At 41.4% G+C, this 17113-nt stretch overlaps 1 protein-coding gene across 1 annotated transcript; it reads right to left on the reverse strand.

The window, feature by feature from the left end:
* Positions 1–3361: 3361 nt before the first annotated feature.
* On the reverse strand, positions 3362–6284 carry LOC147635034 (uncharacterized). The gene is made up of 4 exons (XM_086803464.1): positions 6159–6284; positions 5799–6002; positions 5277–5520; positions 3362–4333 (listed from the first exon to the last, which is right to left on the reverse strand). The coding sequence occupies exons 1-4, from the start codon at positions 6273–6275 to the stop codon at positions 3744–3746; spliced, it is 1155 nt and encodes a 384-aa protein (XP_086659590.1). The 5' UTR covers positions 6276–6284; the 3' UTR covers positions 3362–3743.
* Positions 6285–17113: the final 10829 nt, after the last annotated feature.

Genomic DNA, 17113 nt, shown 5'->3' on the forward strand with positions numbered 1-17113 from the left:
AATGAAGTTTTTCTCTCAACTAGGCTTCGGAACCAACTTCCATCCCTTGATCACTAATAGAAATCTGAAACCTGAAAAGAGAGACAAAATAGACACAAGGGTAGAGAGGCAAACCCTAATTAACTCTCATTATCTCAAACCATCAACATCTACATGATAGAGAAGCTCCATATCTTTCCTTCATTGCACACCACAAAACACAGCATACTACACTAGTGATAAGTTCACACTAAAATAACCTAAGTCTAGTGTACACACACTTGGCCACCTAGACGCGGCCATTATTTCCCACACACATACACAATGCTAGACTAGTGTCCACATGCCACTGCTATGCACCAGATCCTAAAGCGCTTGCATTCTCAACACTCCCCCTCAACCTCATCATATCCATCTCATGTACTCCAAGTGTGTCTCTGAAGTACTCAAACTTATCTTTACCAAGTGGTTTAGTAAAGATATCGAGTAGCTTTTTCAGCCATTCTCCCTCACATGCAGCCATAGTTGCTCCTCTATACTCTACCTCTGTGAGATAAATGCTCCTCCAACTCACGACTACACTTCCCAATGTGAAAGCATAGCCACTAGTAGATCTTCTGTCATAATAAGAAGTACATGTCCAATCTACATCTATATATCCATGAACATTCACAGTTTTTCCATACTCGTAAAGGAGTCCATAATCTGTTGTAGCTTTCACATATCTCAAGATTATTCTCACTTCATCCAAATGTGGTTTCCTTGGGCTTTGCACAAACTGACTCAACAAGCCCAACCACATAGCATAAATCCAGTCTAGTGATAGTCATGTACTACCAACCATCTTTCTATACATTGTCACATCCTCAATCTCTTCACCACAATCAGCCCTTAGCTTCACATATGCTATACTTTGCTGGCATGTTCAATGCATATTATCTTTGAACCAACCAAATGCCTTTCTTTGTTTTCACCACTTCAATGCCAAGAAAGTATCTCAATTCTCCCATGTCTTTCATATCAAATTCACCACATATTGAAGTATTCACATCAGCAATATCCTTGCTTGAATCACGTGTCACAATCAAGTCATCCACATAGATGAAAATCACCACAATACCATGTGCTGTCTTCTTTGCATATAGTGATAAATCTGATGTTCCCACATGAAGACCAATGCTAATGGTGAGATACTTGCTATTGTCCAAGCACATGGTGCTTGATTCAATCCATATACAAGGACTTCTTCAACTTACATACATGTGTAGGATATTTGGGATGCACATAGCCTTATGGCTGCTCCATGAACACTTCTTCTTAGAATTCGCCATTTAGAAATGCATGCTTTACATCCATTTGATGCATTTCCCAACCATTTGATGTAGCCAATGTAATCATAGATCTCATTGTTCCCATCTTAGCCACATGGCTAAATTTCTCATCATAATCCAAACCATGTGTCTATGCATATCCCTTTGCAACCAGCCTTGCTTTATGCCCTTCTATTGATCCATCCACCTTATATTTCACTTTATACACCCATTTGCAACCAATGACATTCTTTCCAGTTGTAATGTAGCCAAGTCCCATGTGTCATTTTGTACCAAGGCATCCATCTCTTTATCCATTTCTTTCTCCCCTACATGCTTTTCAATAGCTTCTCCAAAATATGATGGTTCACAATGCTTTATCATTGATGTCATGCATACATAATAAATTGCATACCCATTATATGTCAATCTCTCCACTGGATACCTAATTCTTTGTGATCTTCTCAAAACCTGTGGATCACTTTGTACACCCTATTCTCTAGCATGTGGAGGAACATATCTCTCTTGCCTTACACCTCGAGTAGTACGTAAGGCTGGAATGCCAAGTTCTTTATATCTAAGCTTTCTGAGCTAGATGACTCATTACCTGTTATAAAAATTACTGGATATGTCAATCTCTCCACTGGATACCTAATTCTTTGTGATCTTCTCAAAACCTATGGATCACTTTGTACACCCTATTCTCTAGCACATGGAGGAATATATCTCTCTTGCCTTACACCTGGAGTAGTATGTAAGGCTGGAATGCCAAGTTCTTGATATCTAAGCTTTTCGAGCTAGATGACTCATAACCTGTTATACAAATTACTTCAACCTTATTTTTTCCCTTGTCAACAACACTTTCACTTGTGCTCACACTACCATGCCTCAACCTTCTTGACCATGGACTTACATTATCACTTCCACTTGATATTTCACCTGGCCTAGATAACAAAATAGTACTCTATTTTGGTAAGTTTCCATGCACATCTGAATCTATGTCATCCACTATAACATCATCTTTGTTTTTGTACCCACTTGCCAACTCATCAAACACCACATCTCTAGAAATGAGGACCTATTTAGTTTCTGGATTATTGTAACATTTGTAAGCCTTTCTAACTTGTGTATAACTAATGAATATGTACTTCTCAGCCTTGGGTCCAATTTCCTTCTCTTCTCATCTGGCACATGTACATAATAGGCAATATATCCAAAGACTTTGAGTTGTCAAATATCTAGCCTAAAACCTGTCATCCTCATCTCAGGAGTACTCTCATGTATGGCAATTGTAGGTGTCTTATCCAAAACGTACACTACTGTGGCACATGCTGTTATAACGATATACTCTTCTCATTCATGAGGACTCTTACCACTTCACCTATCACACGATTCTTTCTCTCAGTAACTCCATTTTGCTGAGGAGTGTACCTACATGTAAGTTGCCTTCTAATGCCATGGTCTCTCAGAAATGCATCAAATGCATGTGAGACATGCGTTTTTATATGAGAAGTGCTTTTACATGAGCATTTCATGTCATTCAAGGACATAAGGATGGGATTCTACCTCATAAAAGATTGATAAAATCTACATTGTTCTCTTATTCTTCCTAGTGAATACATGGCCGCGCTGATTGCACTTGTCATGTTTTCCCCTCTTGGCATGATAATTGGACTTTGGTTTTAAGATCAGCCTTGAAGGCTAAATGCTTATGGGGTGACTTTTTGAAGAATGGTCAAGGTGAACCATGTGTAAAGGGATTGCAATATACAAAAAGAGAAACACATATGAAGTACTAAGTATGGTAGAAATTTCATATGCAAGGCAATTTTGGCAATTACATGGTGAGAGCTTTGAACTACGCAAAGTCCTAGCCTATAACAAAGTTATGTATAAAAGAGAACATTCACTATTGGAAATGATGTGGTTGAGAAGGTAGATGACATTGATGCAGCTATTGAAAGTGTTGGACATTGGATGTTAACAATTTGAGATCATGCTAAGATTAGTGCTAATCACAAATTAACCATATGCTTAAGGAGGCTCATAATAATCAAGATAAGCCATGGTACTACCTTCTTTGAAGAAACCTCATCTACAAACTCAATATGACTTCTCAATGTAAACTACATGAGCAATAAACCTCATCTACAAACTCTTATGACTTGTATAATGTAAATTACATATGGAGCAATAACCAGCTTGCATGTGGCTCTTAAAATCCTCAAAGCATTTACTCATATATGAGAATATAAAATTATGTTCTTTTACTACAACCTCAAATGTGGATAAGCATATGGGAATTTAAAAGGTTACCTAGGAATCCACAAAACAAGGTGTGAAAGCTTATTCTAATTATAGATCCAATACTTCAGAGATACATGGTTTTGGTTCTCACAAAACATGTGGGGAGACCACGAACTTCTACTTGTGGGGTAAATTGCAATGTTTGTGTTATTGGACTGTGTTGCTTGCCCAAATGGCAGCCCCTGTGTCAAGAAGGTACAAAACTAGATTTCCATCGTCTTGGACGGCAAGGTAGGTGTCGGACCAACATCCTGGGCCACTCGAACATTGTGTGGGTGTAAACCATAGATTGTCCCCATTCCCATCATACACAGCAAAAGTTCCATCTAGGTTAAGGCGAGCGAAACAGTTAGAGCCTTTGACATAACAAGCATCACCACAAGCCCAAAGAGGCGTGTTTGTTCCATCATCGTTGCTCTTATAGAGTACTAGATTGCAATCCGCCTGCATGGCTAAAAAGTACTTCTCACTAGGGGAATATATGAGGTCAGGGAAATCGGTAGATCCAGCAGATACCAATACGTTGATGTCATAATTGGATGTGAAGAGGGCATATTTATAGGGTGGACAATCTTTTATGCTTGAATCACTTAAAAGTTTAGAAGAGTTGGATGTTTTATTGTTTAAACCGTGGAGAGGAAACTTGTGCTGACTCCTAGAAGGAGGACGAACATTGGAGTATGCTTTATTCATAGTTGTGTTGGAGCTCTTATTGAACCTTTCAAGATGAGATACACCTGAAAAATCAACATTAATTGGTTATTAATGGAAATTTTCCAAAGGAAAGACACACGTATCTAAGTACCTCAACAAGGGGGTACCACCTTTCAAAGTGTTGAGAACACATTTTGGACATGTTTTTTTTTCTGAATTGTGTAGATGTTGTGAAAATATGACCACTGAAAAGGGGGATACTTTTAAAAAATTTCCACATGGATATATTCCTAATCACTCCCTTTGATAACTATCTTGAAAGCTTCCAAGCACTCATAAAAACTATTCAAATCAAGAAATTTCTATTCTAATATAAGCTTGTTTTGTTGGATGCCAGAAGGTGGGTCAACACTTTTGAGTGAATTAGATTTTAAGAGTGGATATCAAGGATTCATATTAGAGACCAAATGGGTCCCCCGAAAGTTTTTTTGGAAAGCATTATTTAATTAATGCTAAGCTTGCAACACAACCTTAGATACTTAGGGAGCCTTAGCATACTTAGGGAACCTTAGCATTAATTAATTAATTTTAAGCTCATTAATTAATTAATGCTAAGCTTGCAACACAACCTTAGATACTTAGGCTTCGTTCTTCTTTGAGAGCATTCGCCTTCTCGATTGTTTGTGAGCGGGTATAAAAACAGCAAGCCGCGTACATATCAAGTCCAGTTAAATAATGTGAAAGAAATTTTGGGACCCATATTTTGAAGAGGTGATACGCAATTGTAGTAAGAAGATGACAAGGAGCATCAAAGTGGGAGGAGGAGGAGGAGGAGGAGTGGTAGACAGACGAGTAAGAGGTAGGAGGAGAAGGATGAGGAATTGGAGGTGGACATAGAAATGGGACCTTAAAAAACTAAGGTTTCAATTAATTAATTAGACCCGTTAGGCCTGATTAATTAGTTGAAAGGGGGCATATCATTTTGTACTATTACTAATTAGGAGAAGAGAATTCTTTTCTGGGTACCTGTGATAACAGAGAGTTCGTCATGGCGATGTGGGTTATTGTCAGAAGGCCCTGCCGCTTCGTCTGTGTTGGGAGTTGCTGCTCCATCATCAGCTTGACCGATCCTCTCTACCCAATAGTAGAATTGAGCAGAGAGTCCTTCCTCAAGCAGATTTTGATCATTAGCCCCCTCTACAACGACCCCAAAACCGAATCCTTGTGCAATTTGATTTCGTACAACCTCAAGCATGTTGTTGACGAATGCCTGAATTGTAAGTTCAAACTTGCTCAGTTAATGCTTCTCCTGCTCCGTCTAATAAAACAATACAAATGTGAGCAGAAGTTGCTCAATTGATGATCTTCTTATTACAAAGGAGTGAATGTGTGAGGATTGAACGTGAACGGTGAGGATTGAAAGTGGGAATTTGTTTTCTGGTTTCCTTAAGTTTTCTCGTCATAATTCTGTTTGAAAGATCGAAAATTTTGGTAAAAAATCGTTATTGTAGAAATAAATATAAGTAGTAGTCTGACTAGAGCTATTACCTGTACGAGATCGTAGCCTATGATAGCGCCCACGCCTTGACCGAAGCATGTGCCCGTGTTGTAGAGGATGAAACGAGTGTGCAAGCGCAGCCCCGCGGAAATCTCAGATATGGTGGCGCTGATGGGGCCGGGCGGGTAGTACTCGTCTGAGTCGATGCCAGCAGTCGCAGTATCCACTATATCGTCTATGGCATCCTGTTGAGCCTGCAGCACACATAACAGATCAGACTTCGATTCTCACATTGCATTATGATAATATCACTTCAATGCGTGTAGCCGCAGTCAGAGATATTAATCGAAATATTATATGATGAGCTGCTGCTTGCATTTAACAGAAAATATTGCGGATCGCAGCATTGCCTGAGGGTCGCTTAGGTCGCCCTGCCTGCCTTGCTGAGACGTTAATGCATGGGCATGCAAGTCAAGAAGAAGCGTTGCAAGCAGCAAGACGACTAGCGGAGAACCACGCGTGGCCATGATGCTAATTGCTATCAAGGTTTGAATTCAAGCTCAGCCTTTTAGCTATAAATACAGAAAGAACAAACCACTAGAGTCCAGGATGAACCTTAGTGAGGCCAAAACCAGTCAATTTTACACGTGTTCACAATGCCGAGGACGGAGTTTGCAGCACTTGATTGTACATGCCTGGTTGACCCCCAGCTAAGGGAGAAGACAAAAGCATGCATGCGACTGAGAGTGGGGACTCGGGCGGGAGATCTCTTCCTTTTTTTAAAAGGGCTTCTAGCCCATTAGGTTTCATATAATGTAAAACCTCCTTCCCTCAAGTCCTTATCCTGAGCTAAAGACCCTTTCTCTTTTTATTTTGGCCTGCCTTCCCAAGCATTTACATTGAGTCCATTTTTATTTTTATTTTTTGGCTCAAAGTACTCGCTTGGCTCCTCTTTCTTTTTCCTTACTTAAAGATACTCAATTTGCTAGGCATTAAGCATGCGACCCACATCACTTCCCATGAAATCACTTCGCCTGTTGACATTCCTTTTAGGCAGGTCCCCATCTACTATGTCTTCCTCAAGCTACCCCCATCCATCCCTTGCATGATCGTACCCTTGACCCCTTTACATTAAGAAAAGTTTGTATATGTGTGCATGTGCATATGCCCCTATTCCATTCATATTGAGAGGTGTATGCATGTGTATGTGCACATGCATGATGTGCCCCTATGCGCAGCAAAGCAATTTTGATGAAAAAAGGTCAGCATGCATATGGTCCACATCCATGTGTAAAGTTCAACTATCATAACCTAGTCAAAACAACCAACTTTGTGCCCAATTCAAGAAAATATACTTGCAAGGTTTGTTTCACATTATCACAAGCTAATGGTTATTCTATATTTTGAAGTGGGTCAAGAAATTAGCTAGGATGCTCCTTAGTTTAGCATGAGTAAGGATAAGTTCTCAGTGTACTAGGTTGGACTTGGCTATGAATTAGCTTTCCATGAATAAATCTAGGGGCACATAAAGGGTTCTTGAAAGAACTTGAACCAAGATTTGCACTTACATGAGTGTCCACCCAAGATCTATACTGTACACATAAGATTATCCAAGTAGCAACACAAGTATCTCTAATCCATGATTAGCAACACATCAACAATACCAAGAGGGAAAAGGTTGATTTAATTAGCACTCATAGACCTCACCTCTCAATCATACACTACAAACCAAATACCCAACCTTGAGCTAGATACACCATATTAGCCTGGCCTAGTTCACATCTAAAAGACATGCATGCCCTACATGTCTCATACAATGCACCCCCCATCCTTATAGCTTTGATTGATGAGATTGACCAACGGGCTAACTAGTTATTGGACCCTTGTAGGGCGACCCCCATGCATCCAAAAGGCATGTACCCTCAGTCCTTATAACTTTGATTCATGAGATTGTTAACCAATGGGCTATCTAGTTATTGGACCCGTGGGAGACCCCCACCACTTAAGGTCCAAATCCAATAGAGGAACCCTTTCAAATGAGCCACAACTCAAGTTTATACCATCATGTTTGTATGACAACCGTTACGAAGAGTAGCCCCATTATTGAGTAATCTGGGTGCATGGCATCCCTGTATTCAAACAGAAAGGTGGCCTAGGAGGCCAAATGGTTTAGAGACAACTTAGATAAGATTTGCCTTTTTACTAAATACACTACATGCTATAGTGGACTAAAATCCCATAACAACTCACATATGGAGTAGGTGGAAAAAATTATTATTAGATACATTGTCCTAACATTACAAGGGCCAAGCAAGCAAAAATAAGCTTGGACAGGTAGAGTCTATACCATGGATAGTGGCATTGACTATGACCATGGACCTATGTTGTCAACTACACGGCTAACCCTTTCTCCATACAATTCAACATTCATCAAAGTGCATTTCTTCCCTACATTCTAATAGAGTCTAGCCTTCATCTCACTAATTTTAGATCATCCACCATTAATCCTCTTTCTCATAAGAGCACATGAATGTGGATTGTTACCATCTATTATATCTCATAGTATTCTTGGCGAGCTACTTCCATGAATGGTTGTGGAGCTACTTCCATGAGATGCTGGTACTCAGCTTGCATACCAAACATTGTATAAAATCCTTCAAGAAGGGCATACTAACACAATTTGCAATGATTATCTAGTATCATATATTACACCAAGCAAGATAAATGATAGTAATGGTCACATCGCAACATATAGTAGACAAAGAGATGAGCTAACTTATATGTCACCCCCTGTGGCTCTAAAGCGTCTTGTACTTATTATCTAACTTTCCTTGTAGGGTACGCAACTAGCTCTCTTCCACATTCACCATGTCATCTTTTATCCATCTAGGATGAAACTCTTGACTACCAGGTGGTGTTGGCATAAAATCACTCTTGATTTGATTCATGACTCCTTCCTTCTTTGGGCTATCAACTTTATGCCGTGTAGTCATGTCGTTATGGGAAAATGCTATATGGCATAACTTGCACAAATTTGGGGGAGAGAATAGAACCTAAAAAATAAACAAAAAATAGAGCATGTTAGTACCACACATATAAAAAAAAAAGTAAGAAAGGGATGGGGAAGGGCTTAGGTTTAGGGTTTAGGGGGATAAGGGAGGTGAGAGGAGAGAACACATAGATTTTTGGGGAGAGAGGTGAACCTGTTTTAGTTTTTGAAAATGCTTATAGTGAGGCATTGCAGATCTGTTAAAAATTTCTCAGAGTTGAAATAGATGTCAAAATACATGTTGATATAGGCATCGACAACAACATCGAAATAAAGTTGATAAAAACTATTTTTGATGCGTGTTTGGATGGGCATTTTGACGGTTATTTTGACACCTTTTCAGTTCACTTTTTTTTGGAAATTCAAATTCGAAATTTGAATTTCCACCCCTTATAGTAGCAACGCTTATTTTGACGTGATTTGCGACGTTTATTTCGACGTGTATTTCAACGACCACCGTCGAAACTAGGCATGTGAAATGGGTCATCTTGTAGTAGTGTCATATGTATTTATCCAGCTTCCATATTCAATTTTTCATCTTCACATCATCTGATAGGCCATATATCACAAACCATTTAAGTGGTGATCTATATGTTTATTTATGTGATATGTGCCCTATCACATGATAGTCCATATATCAGATATACCTTTTGATTGGTGATGTGTCTCTTTATTTCTTTCCACTGCATCCCTATTGGATTTGTCATTGGAAGCAGAATGCAATTGTTCTCTTGAGGCCTCCCTGGTCCCTATTTCTACTGCAAGAAAATGCATACCTTGTGGGGTTCTTAGGGGTGTTTGTTGGGGGTGCTCTAGATGAGAAGCCAGGTCCTCCACACTCCACCAAGAGCTTCCCACCATCACCTCTTTGACCACTCCAGCCTCTAGTGTGCTTTGACCACTCTGACCACCGGTGCCCTGTGACGGTTCAGATAGCCGATGGCCTCTGACTGCTGTCACCGTCGGTTCCCTCCAATCGCTTCGGCCACTGGTGTCCTTCAATGTCTTCGACGTGCATGGCTAACTCTGATGGCACTCATGAAGGCAACACCCCTCTCCATTTCCTGAGGGATGGTGAGATCCTCTTCAAAATCCTCTTGAGCACCATATTCCTTTCCTGACGAAAGATCTTCCCTCTACACTATATGATGAGGGTTGGGACTTCAAGGAGGAGGACACCCGAGGAGGAGGAAACCCATGGGCTGATCCCTTCGTGGGCTGCCGGTGGTTCAAATGTCATGGAGGTGGAGTGCTTGGCAACACCTCCTATCCGTGATAGGATCTCCCAAGCTAATCATCTCAAAGTGCTGGATCGTGTGAGGTCCTGAACGGGTGGATAGCAACGCTTATATAACTAGAAGGGTGCGGAGATGTTAGGCCTATATCGTTGCTAAACATGCTACTATTTTCACTGCAAAACGGGTTCGTTGCTCATTAGCGAAACTAGCAGCGAAATAGCACTGCTAGTTTTGCTGCTGTTGAGCAATGAAAGTACTACATAATAATAAAAAGTTGGGGCAGACTGGGGAGTCTACATAGGTCTCCCTTGTCTACCCCATATTGTTTTTTCTAATGTAGACATAGTAAAACTAACATAACTTCATATCATCATGGGACAAGTGTAATGTAAAACTTACAAATACCAAAAATAAAAGACATTTGCAAACCATGGTTTTAGGGATGTCAAAATTCAATTACAATACTTAGTGGAATTACATATAAGCATGCATGTTTCAAAAAAATTCATATACAAGATAAAGCATAATAAAAACCTATGGAGCTAGGGGCTATCTAGATCTCATGTTGTTCGATTGGTATTGTTCCTTCACTTCTCACATTTCCATTGCTATTGGCATGGACATGTGCAACACCGTTTCTAGTTACATGATCCTAAAACATAATAAAACTAATACAAGTGAGAATCAATTTTGCAAAAACAAAGAGGTTTAGGTTTTAGGAATGTACTTACTTGCCATGCTTGCCAAGCATCTTCTCTAGTAATAACAATATATTCTTCATCTTGAACCCTATCAAATAGAGCTTGCAAACCCCGTTGTAATGCAAAATCATATTTCTCTTGCGTAGGGGGATGGTCCACTACTTCAAGCTATAGACATACAAACAAATGAACATTTTAGAAAGTTGTTATTTAAGATAACCTTCTTTAATTAAAAGATAAGATACAATTTGAGGCTAATATATACTTAAAAATATTGTTGGGATATCGACTCCTCCTTCACGTCCTCAAGTTATTTTCCATCTATCCCCAAGAAAAAACATAAATACTTAAAACTCTTATGCATAGGAAGGTACCGACATCATGCATTGGTTGCTATCGGTAGCAACCAACCTAGCATGGGTTGGTTGCTACCAGCATGCATAGGAAGCTGTCGGCATGCATTAGAAGCTAACGACCTGCGTTGCTTGTTATCGAGATAGGTAGGAAGCTACCGGCATGCATAGGAAGCTATCGGCATGCATAGGTTGCTACCGGCATGCATTGGAAGCTACCGGCATGCATTGGAAGCTATCGGCATGAATTGGATGCTATCGGCCTGCGTTGGTTTCTCCGGCATGCATAGCAAGCTACAGGCATGCATTAGAAGCTACCGGCATGCATTGGTTGCTAACCGGCATACGTAGGTTGCTACTAGCATGCATAGGAAGCTACCAGAATGCATTCGAGGCCACTTGCATGAATTGGATGCTATCGGCCTGCATTGGTTACTACTGGCATGCATAGGAAGCTACAGGCATGAGAATGGCATCTCTGCCATTCCTTGGGTGTAAAGGAGAATGGGAGTGGTGCCATTCACAAGAATGGCACACTCCCATTCGTTGAATGTATTGGAGAATGGTGCCACTGCCATTCTCTCCATGAACTGATATGAGGCCTTGATAATGGCACCACTTCCATTATTCCTAGGATGTAAGGGAGAATGGCACCACTGCCATTCTTCCTTGAATGCAAGGGAGAATAGCAGTCTTGCAATTCTCCCCTTCAAGATATGGGAGGACTTGAGAATCGAGGACAATGCCATTCTTCCATGAAATTAAGAGGGAATGGTAGTGGTGCCATTCTACCCCTCATGATGATGGGATGTGAGGCCTTGAGAATGGCATCACTGTCTTCCTTCCTTGCATTCGGTAGTGATGCTATTCTACCCTTCAAGGTGATGGGACGGGAGGCATTGAGAATGGCACCACTGCCATTCTTCCTTCCATTCAAGGAAGAATGATAGTGGTTCCATTCTCCCCTTCAAGGTGAGTGATGGAGGAGACCTTGAGAATGGAACCACTGCCATTATTCCTAGAATGTAAGGGAGAATGGCACCACTGCCATACTTCCGTGAATGTAAGGGAGAATGGCATGTTGTGCCATTCTCCTCTTCAAGGTGATGGGAGGACTTAGGAATGGCAACCACTGCCATTCTTCCCTAGAATTAAGAGGGAATGGCAGTGGTGCAATTCTAGCCCTCAAGATGATGGGATGTGAGGCCTTAAGAATGGCACCACTGCTATTCCTTGAATGTAAATGAGAATGGCACTGGTGCCATTCTCCCCATGAAGTGATAGGAGGCCTTGAGAATGGCACCATTGCCATTCTTCCTAGAATGTAAGGGAGAATAGCACCAGTGCCATTCTTTCTTGAATTTAAGGGAGAATGGCACCAGTGCCATTCTTTCTTGAATTTAAGGGAGAATGGCATGTCGTCCCATTATCCCTTTCAAGGTGATGGGAGGACTTGAGAATGGAAGCCCATGCCATTTTTCCCTGAAAGTAGGAGAATGCCATGTTGTCTCATTCTCCCCTTCAAGGTGATGGGAGGACTTGAGAATGGAAGCCACTGCCATTCTTCCCTGAAAGTAAGGGGGAATGGTAGTGCTATTTTTCTACCCCTCAAGATGATGGGATGTGAGGCCTTGAGAATGGCAATTGAATGTAAGAGACAATGGCACTGGTGCCATTCTCCGCATCATGAAGTGAGGGGAGGCCTTGTGAATGACACCACTGCCATTCTTCCTAGAATGTAAGGGAGAATGGCCCTACTTCCATTATTCCTTGAATGTAAGAGAGAATGGCATGTCGTGCCATTCTCCCCTTCAAGGTGATGGGAGGGCTAGAGAACGGAAGCCACTCTCACTCTTCCCTGAAAAGTAAGGGGGAGTGGCAATGGTGCCATTCTACTCCTCAAGATGACGGGATGTGAGTCCTTGACAATGGCACCACTGGAGCAACATTGGCATTCTTCCTTGCATTCACGAAAGAATGGCAGTGGTGTCATTCTCCCCTTCAATGTGATGAGTGATGGGAGGTCTTTTGATAATGGAAGCACTACCATTCCTTGGGTGTAAGGGAGAATGGCAGTGGTGCCATTCTTGAGAATGGAACCAATGACATTCCTTGAATGTAAGGAAGAATGGCACTGGTGCCATTCTCCCCATGAAGTGATAGGAGGGATTGGAATGGCACCACTGCCATTCTTCCTAGAATTTAATGGAGAATGACAATGTTGCCATTCTCCCCATGAAGTGATAGGAGGCCTTGAGAATGGCACCACTACCATTCTTTGTAGAATGTAAGGGTGAATGATAGCATGTGCACTGCCATTATTTCTTGAATGTAAGGGAGAATGCAGTGGTTTAAGGATGCCATTGTCTTGCAAATGTTCTCACAATATGCAAAATTTTGCGTGTTGTTACAAGCTCCTAGCTTTGAGACCGCATGGGTATGGAAGTCCATGGACTACCATGCAATCCTAAATTCATAATTCTTAACCCAACCTGACTACTCTTGTCCACCCACCATCTATGGCTGTATTGATTGTATTCATTTGTGTTTACGCACTCGAAGAGGAGTATATGGAATCTAGGTAGGGGTAGGGACATCTTGTAGGTCTTCAGCCTATAGGTTTTTGACCGCCACGTTCAAAAGAAAGAAAGTGAAAAAAGGGCCATTGGAACTTGCCCCTAAAGGGGATATTGATATTTTTAATCAACAATTCTAGTCCTGGTTGGAGGGGTATAGTGTAGTTCATAAGCAAACTTGAACATTGCATGACAAAAGACTAAAATTATCCTTCCAACATAGGTGGGGTGGGCTAGAGCCAAGACATGAGAATGTCACCACTACCATTCCTTAAATGTAAGGGAAAATATCACCGCTACTAATCTTTGAATGTAAGGGAGAATGGCAGTGGTGCCATTCTCCCCATGAAGTGATGGTAGACCTCGAGAATGGCACCACTGCAATTCGTCCTTGAATGTAAGGGATAATGGCATGTCATGCCATTATCCCCTTCAAGGTGATTGTAGGACTTGAGAATGTCATATACAAAGATCTCATATTGAATCTTCTTCATATTTTAATGTTTTTTAGTTTATAATCTTACAATGATCTTATTATTTTTATGTTTTCCATTTTTTGAATAGATATGTTGAGGACGATGAAAGAAAAGAGAAAATCCACAGAAGATTCTTATGTGGATGGTGTCTCACATCCTAAAGGGTGGTACCTTGATAATTACAACAACAGTGCTATCCAAAAACTACACCGTATTCACTTATTTGTGTATCAACATGGTGAGTATAGTGATGTGGGGCAAGCCAGTCAACTAGACGAAGGCGATCTTGTAGGAAAATCGGATATACATTACGTAAATGTGTATGCACCAGGAGGAATAGTATATCAGTTAGACCCTTCATGCTATGAAATTGCGAGGATGAACTGCTCCAAGGAAGATAGCATGACAAGTAGAGGGTGGTGTACATCAGATACATACAACATTGATCAACTTCTCAAAAATTTTGAGACTATTCAAAGAAGATACCAAAGAAGACTAAGAAGGATGGGGAGAAAGGTGGGGATGCTAGTGGGGACAAAGGTATGAAGGCAAGTGATGAGGAAAGTCCAAAGTCAAGGATAGAAAGAGATTCAACACATGATGAAGGAGGGGCAAGAGAAGAGCAAGAAGATACAAGGGTGGAAGAAGCAGGATCATTGCATGCCATGGTTGTGTATAAACCATCATCACATGAAGTGGATTTTAAAGCAATCCAAAAGAAGTGGATTTTAAAGCAATGCAGAAGAAGTTGGAGAAAAACGATGCAAGCATAACAAGATTAATGCAGGAATGGTCTCAATACTTTCCATTTTTCCTCGATTACGAGGTGATGATTGTTGAGATATCGAGCTCGTCTAGTGAGGTGGTGGCCACTGATGACCCGCCTAGGGGATAGGCCCCACACTTACACCACTGGCATGGTTGGTGAGATCATGGGAGATATGCGGCCAGTGGGATGACAGGCTGTGTGACAGCCATTCTAGAGACTGGCGTAGTTATAGCGCCAGCTCATTTAGTCGGGTTCACACTATAGAGAACCCGTGTATGTATTGGATGAGTACCTTTCATATTATGTGTACTCTTATTCTTGTATATGGTGTGTTGAGTGTTGAGTAGAGAATAAGAAGATTTTCAGCCTCTCACCTTGTGTGTTCTCTATTAGGGTTTTGTGAGTGTGTGTGTGTGCTTGCAAGAGCTCAAGCTCTCTTCCCCCCTGCATCTTTTCATAGTATCAGAGCCTGGTTCGTGCTACGGGCTGAGCTGCAAGCAAGAGAACCACAGGAAGCGGTACGAGGGTAAGAGCTTCAACTACTCTTCCCTATTTGTGCTGGTGACTACACCCTTGTCGGGAGCTCTACGGGAGGCACCGGCAACGATCTCTGATTGAGGAGCTTTCTTCGTGGGAGTACTGGACCTCCGTTTTTCAGAAAGCAGGCGATTTCGAGCACTGCGGGTAAGTAATCAATTCTCTACAGAACTCTGTTTTAAGAACTGCAGGAAGACAGATTGACTGTGCAGACACTGTGGGTACTGCAAAGAGGTCTACAGTTGCCATTGGGTGTATGTATGCACATTGACACTGTTGGTGACATTTGAGAGTACTACAGTACCGCTGTGCAGAAAATACAGCAGTTTGTGCAGAAAAACCAGAGTGCAGTTTCTGGTAAAATTGTGTATTTGGCAAGATGTCAAATGATGGGATAACTCAGATTGTGGCTGAGAAGCTTGACAAGAATAACTTACATGCTTGGAGGTTCAGGTTGACGAATTTCCTGATGGGAAAAGGCTATTGGAACTACATAGAAGGTGAGCATGAAGAGGCACCGGAGATATCGGATATAAATCCGACTGCTGCAGATGTGAAAGAGTTTAAAGACTGGAACCAAGGAGCCAGGAAGGTTATGTATTGGCTCTCCATTAGTATATAGGACACCATGATTGGGCATATTCAGGATGCCAAGTCCCCCAAGGAGGCGTGGGACACCTTGGTAAAGCTTTATGAAACAAATACCAAGGCACGTAAGATACAGTTGAAGAATGAACTTCATACTGTGGAGAAAAAGAGCATGTCTATGAATGACTATGCGTTGAAGATAAAGGGTATTGTGGAATCCCTTGCATCTATTGGTGTGTCAGTAGATGATGATGATAAGGTGGAGGTCTGTCTACGTCGTCTCGGGCCACAATACAAGGCGTTCAAGACGTCTATTCAGACTCGGGAAAACATTCCCAACTTTACAGATTTGGTGTCTATGCTGATTATCGAAGAGAAGAACTTGGGTGAAGACCAACAGTCTTCAAAAAGTAAAAAAAGTTCAGAGCAACAGGCCTTCTACACGAGTTCAGGAAGAGGACGAGGTAGAGGAGGCCGTGGATGCGGTCAAGGAGGTGGCCGAATAGGTAATCAGAATTATGGCCAGCAACAGCAGCAACAACAACAGTCCCAGAATCAACAACAACAACAACACGCAGGTGGAAGAGGCAAATTCAGAGGCAGGGGGAGTCAAAGAGGCCGTGGAAATTGGCAAAGGCAATATAATGATGCACGTGAATGCTATTATTGTGGTAAGCCTGGACATGTGCAGGCAGAATGTTATAAGAAGCAGGCTGACATGCAAAATGGGAAAGTGCAGCAAAACAACTATGCATCCTCAAGTAGAAATAATGAGGATAATGAAAGGTTGTTTGTTATGCAGCATGTCGTGAATGCCATGTCTGAAAATGTTGATGCAGCACAAAAAGATAATGTAATACAGCACCGTTTGTTGCGCTGAGATCGCAGAGGAGAACGCGCTCCCTCACACGAAAAAAAAGAAAGAAAGAGGCGATTCATTTCAACTGGATCGCTGAAAAACGCCATCATCACAGTGAAAGAACGCCTGGATCGCAGCGATCCAGAACTGCGTTTGTTGAAGAAGAAAAAATCTCTCCATACCATTCGTTTTTTTAAAAAATTAAAAGCTTTCCTTTAA

Source organism: Cibotium barometz, chromosome 10 (assembly GCF_041138505.1).
Source record: "Cibotium barometz isolate CiBa-2024 chromosome 10, ASM4113850v1, whole genome shotgun sequence".
In the NCBI taxonomy this organism is placed as follows: domain Eukaryota; kingdom Viridiplantae; phylum Streptophyta; class Polypodiopsida; order Cyatheales; family Cibotiaceae; genus Cibotium; species Cibotium barometz.

What these genes read in the sequence shown, in the direction of transcription:
- LOC147635034 (XM_086803464.1), bottom strand. Translation starts at nt 6,275, where the DNA reads ATGGCCACGCGTGGTTCTCCGCTAGTCGTCTTGCTGCTTGCAACGCTT. An exon ending in TAGGCTACGATCTCGTACAG is followed by an intron (nt 5,521 to 5,798) that starts GTAATAGCTCTA and finishes CTTACAATTCAG; the next exon opens with GCATTCGTCAACAACATGCT. An exon ending in CGAACTCTCTGTTATCACAG is followed by an intron (nt 4,334 to 5,276) that starts GTACCCAGAAAA and finishes TTGATTTTTCAG; the next exon opens with GTGTATCTCATCTTGAAAGG.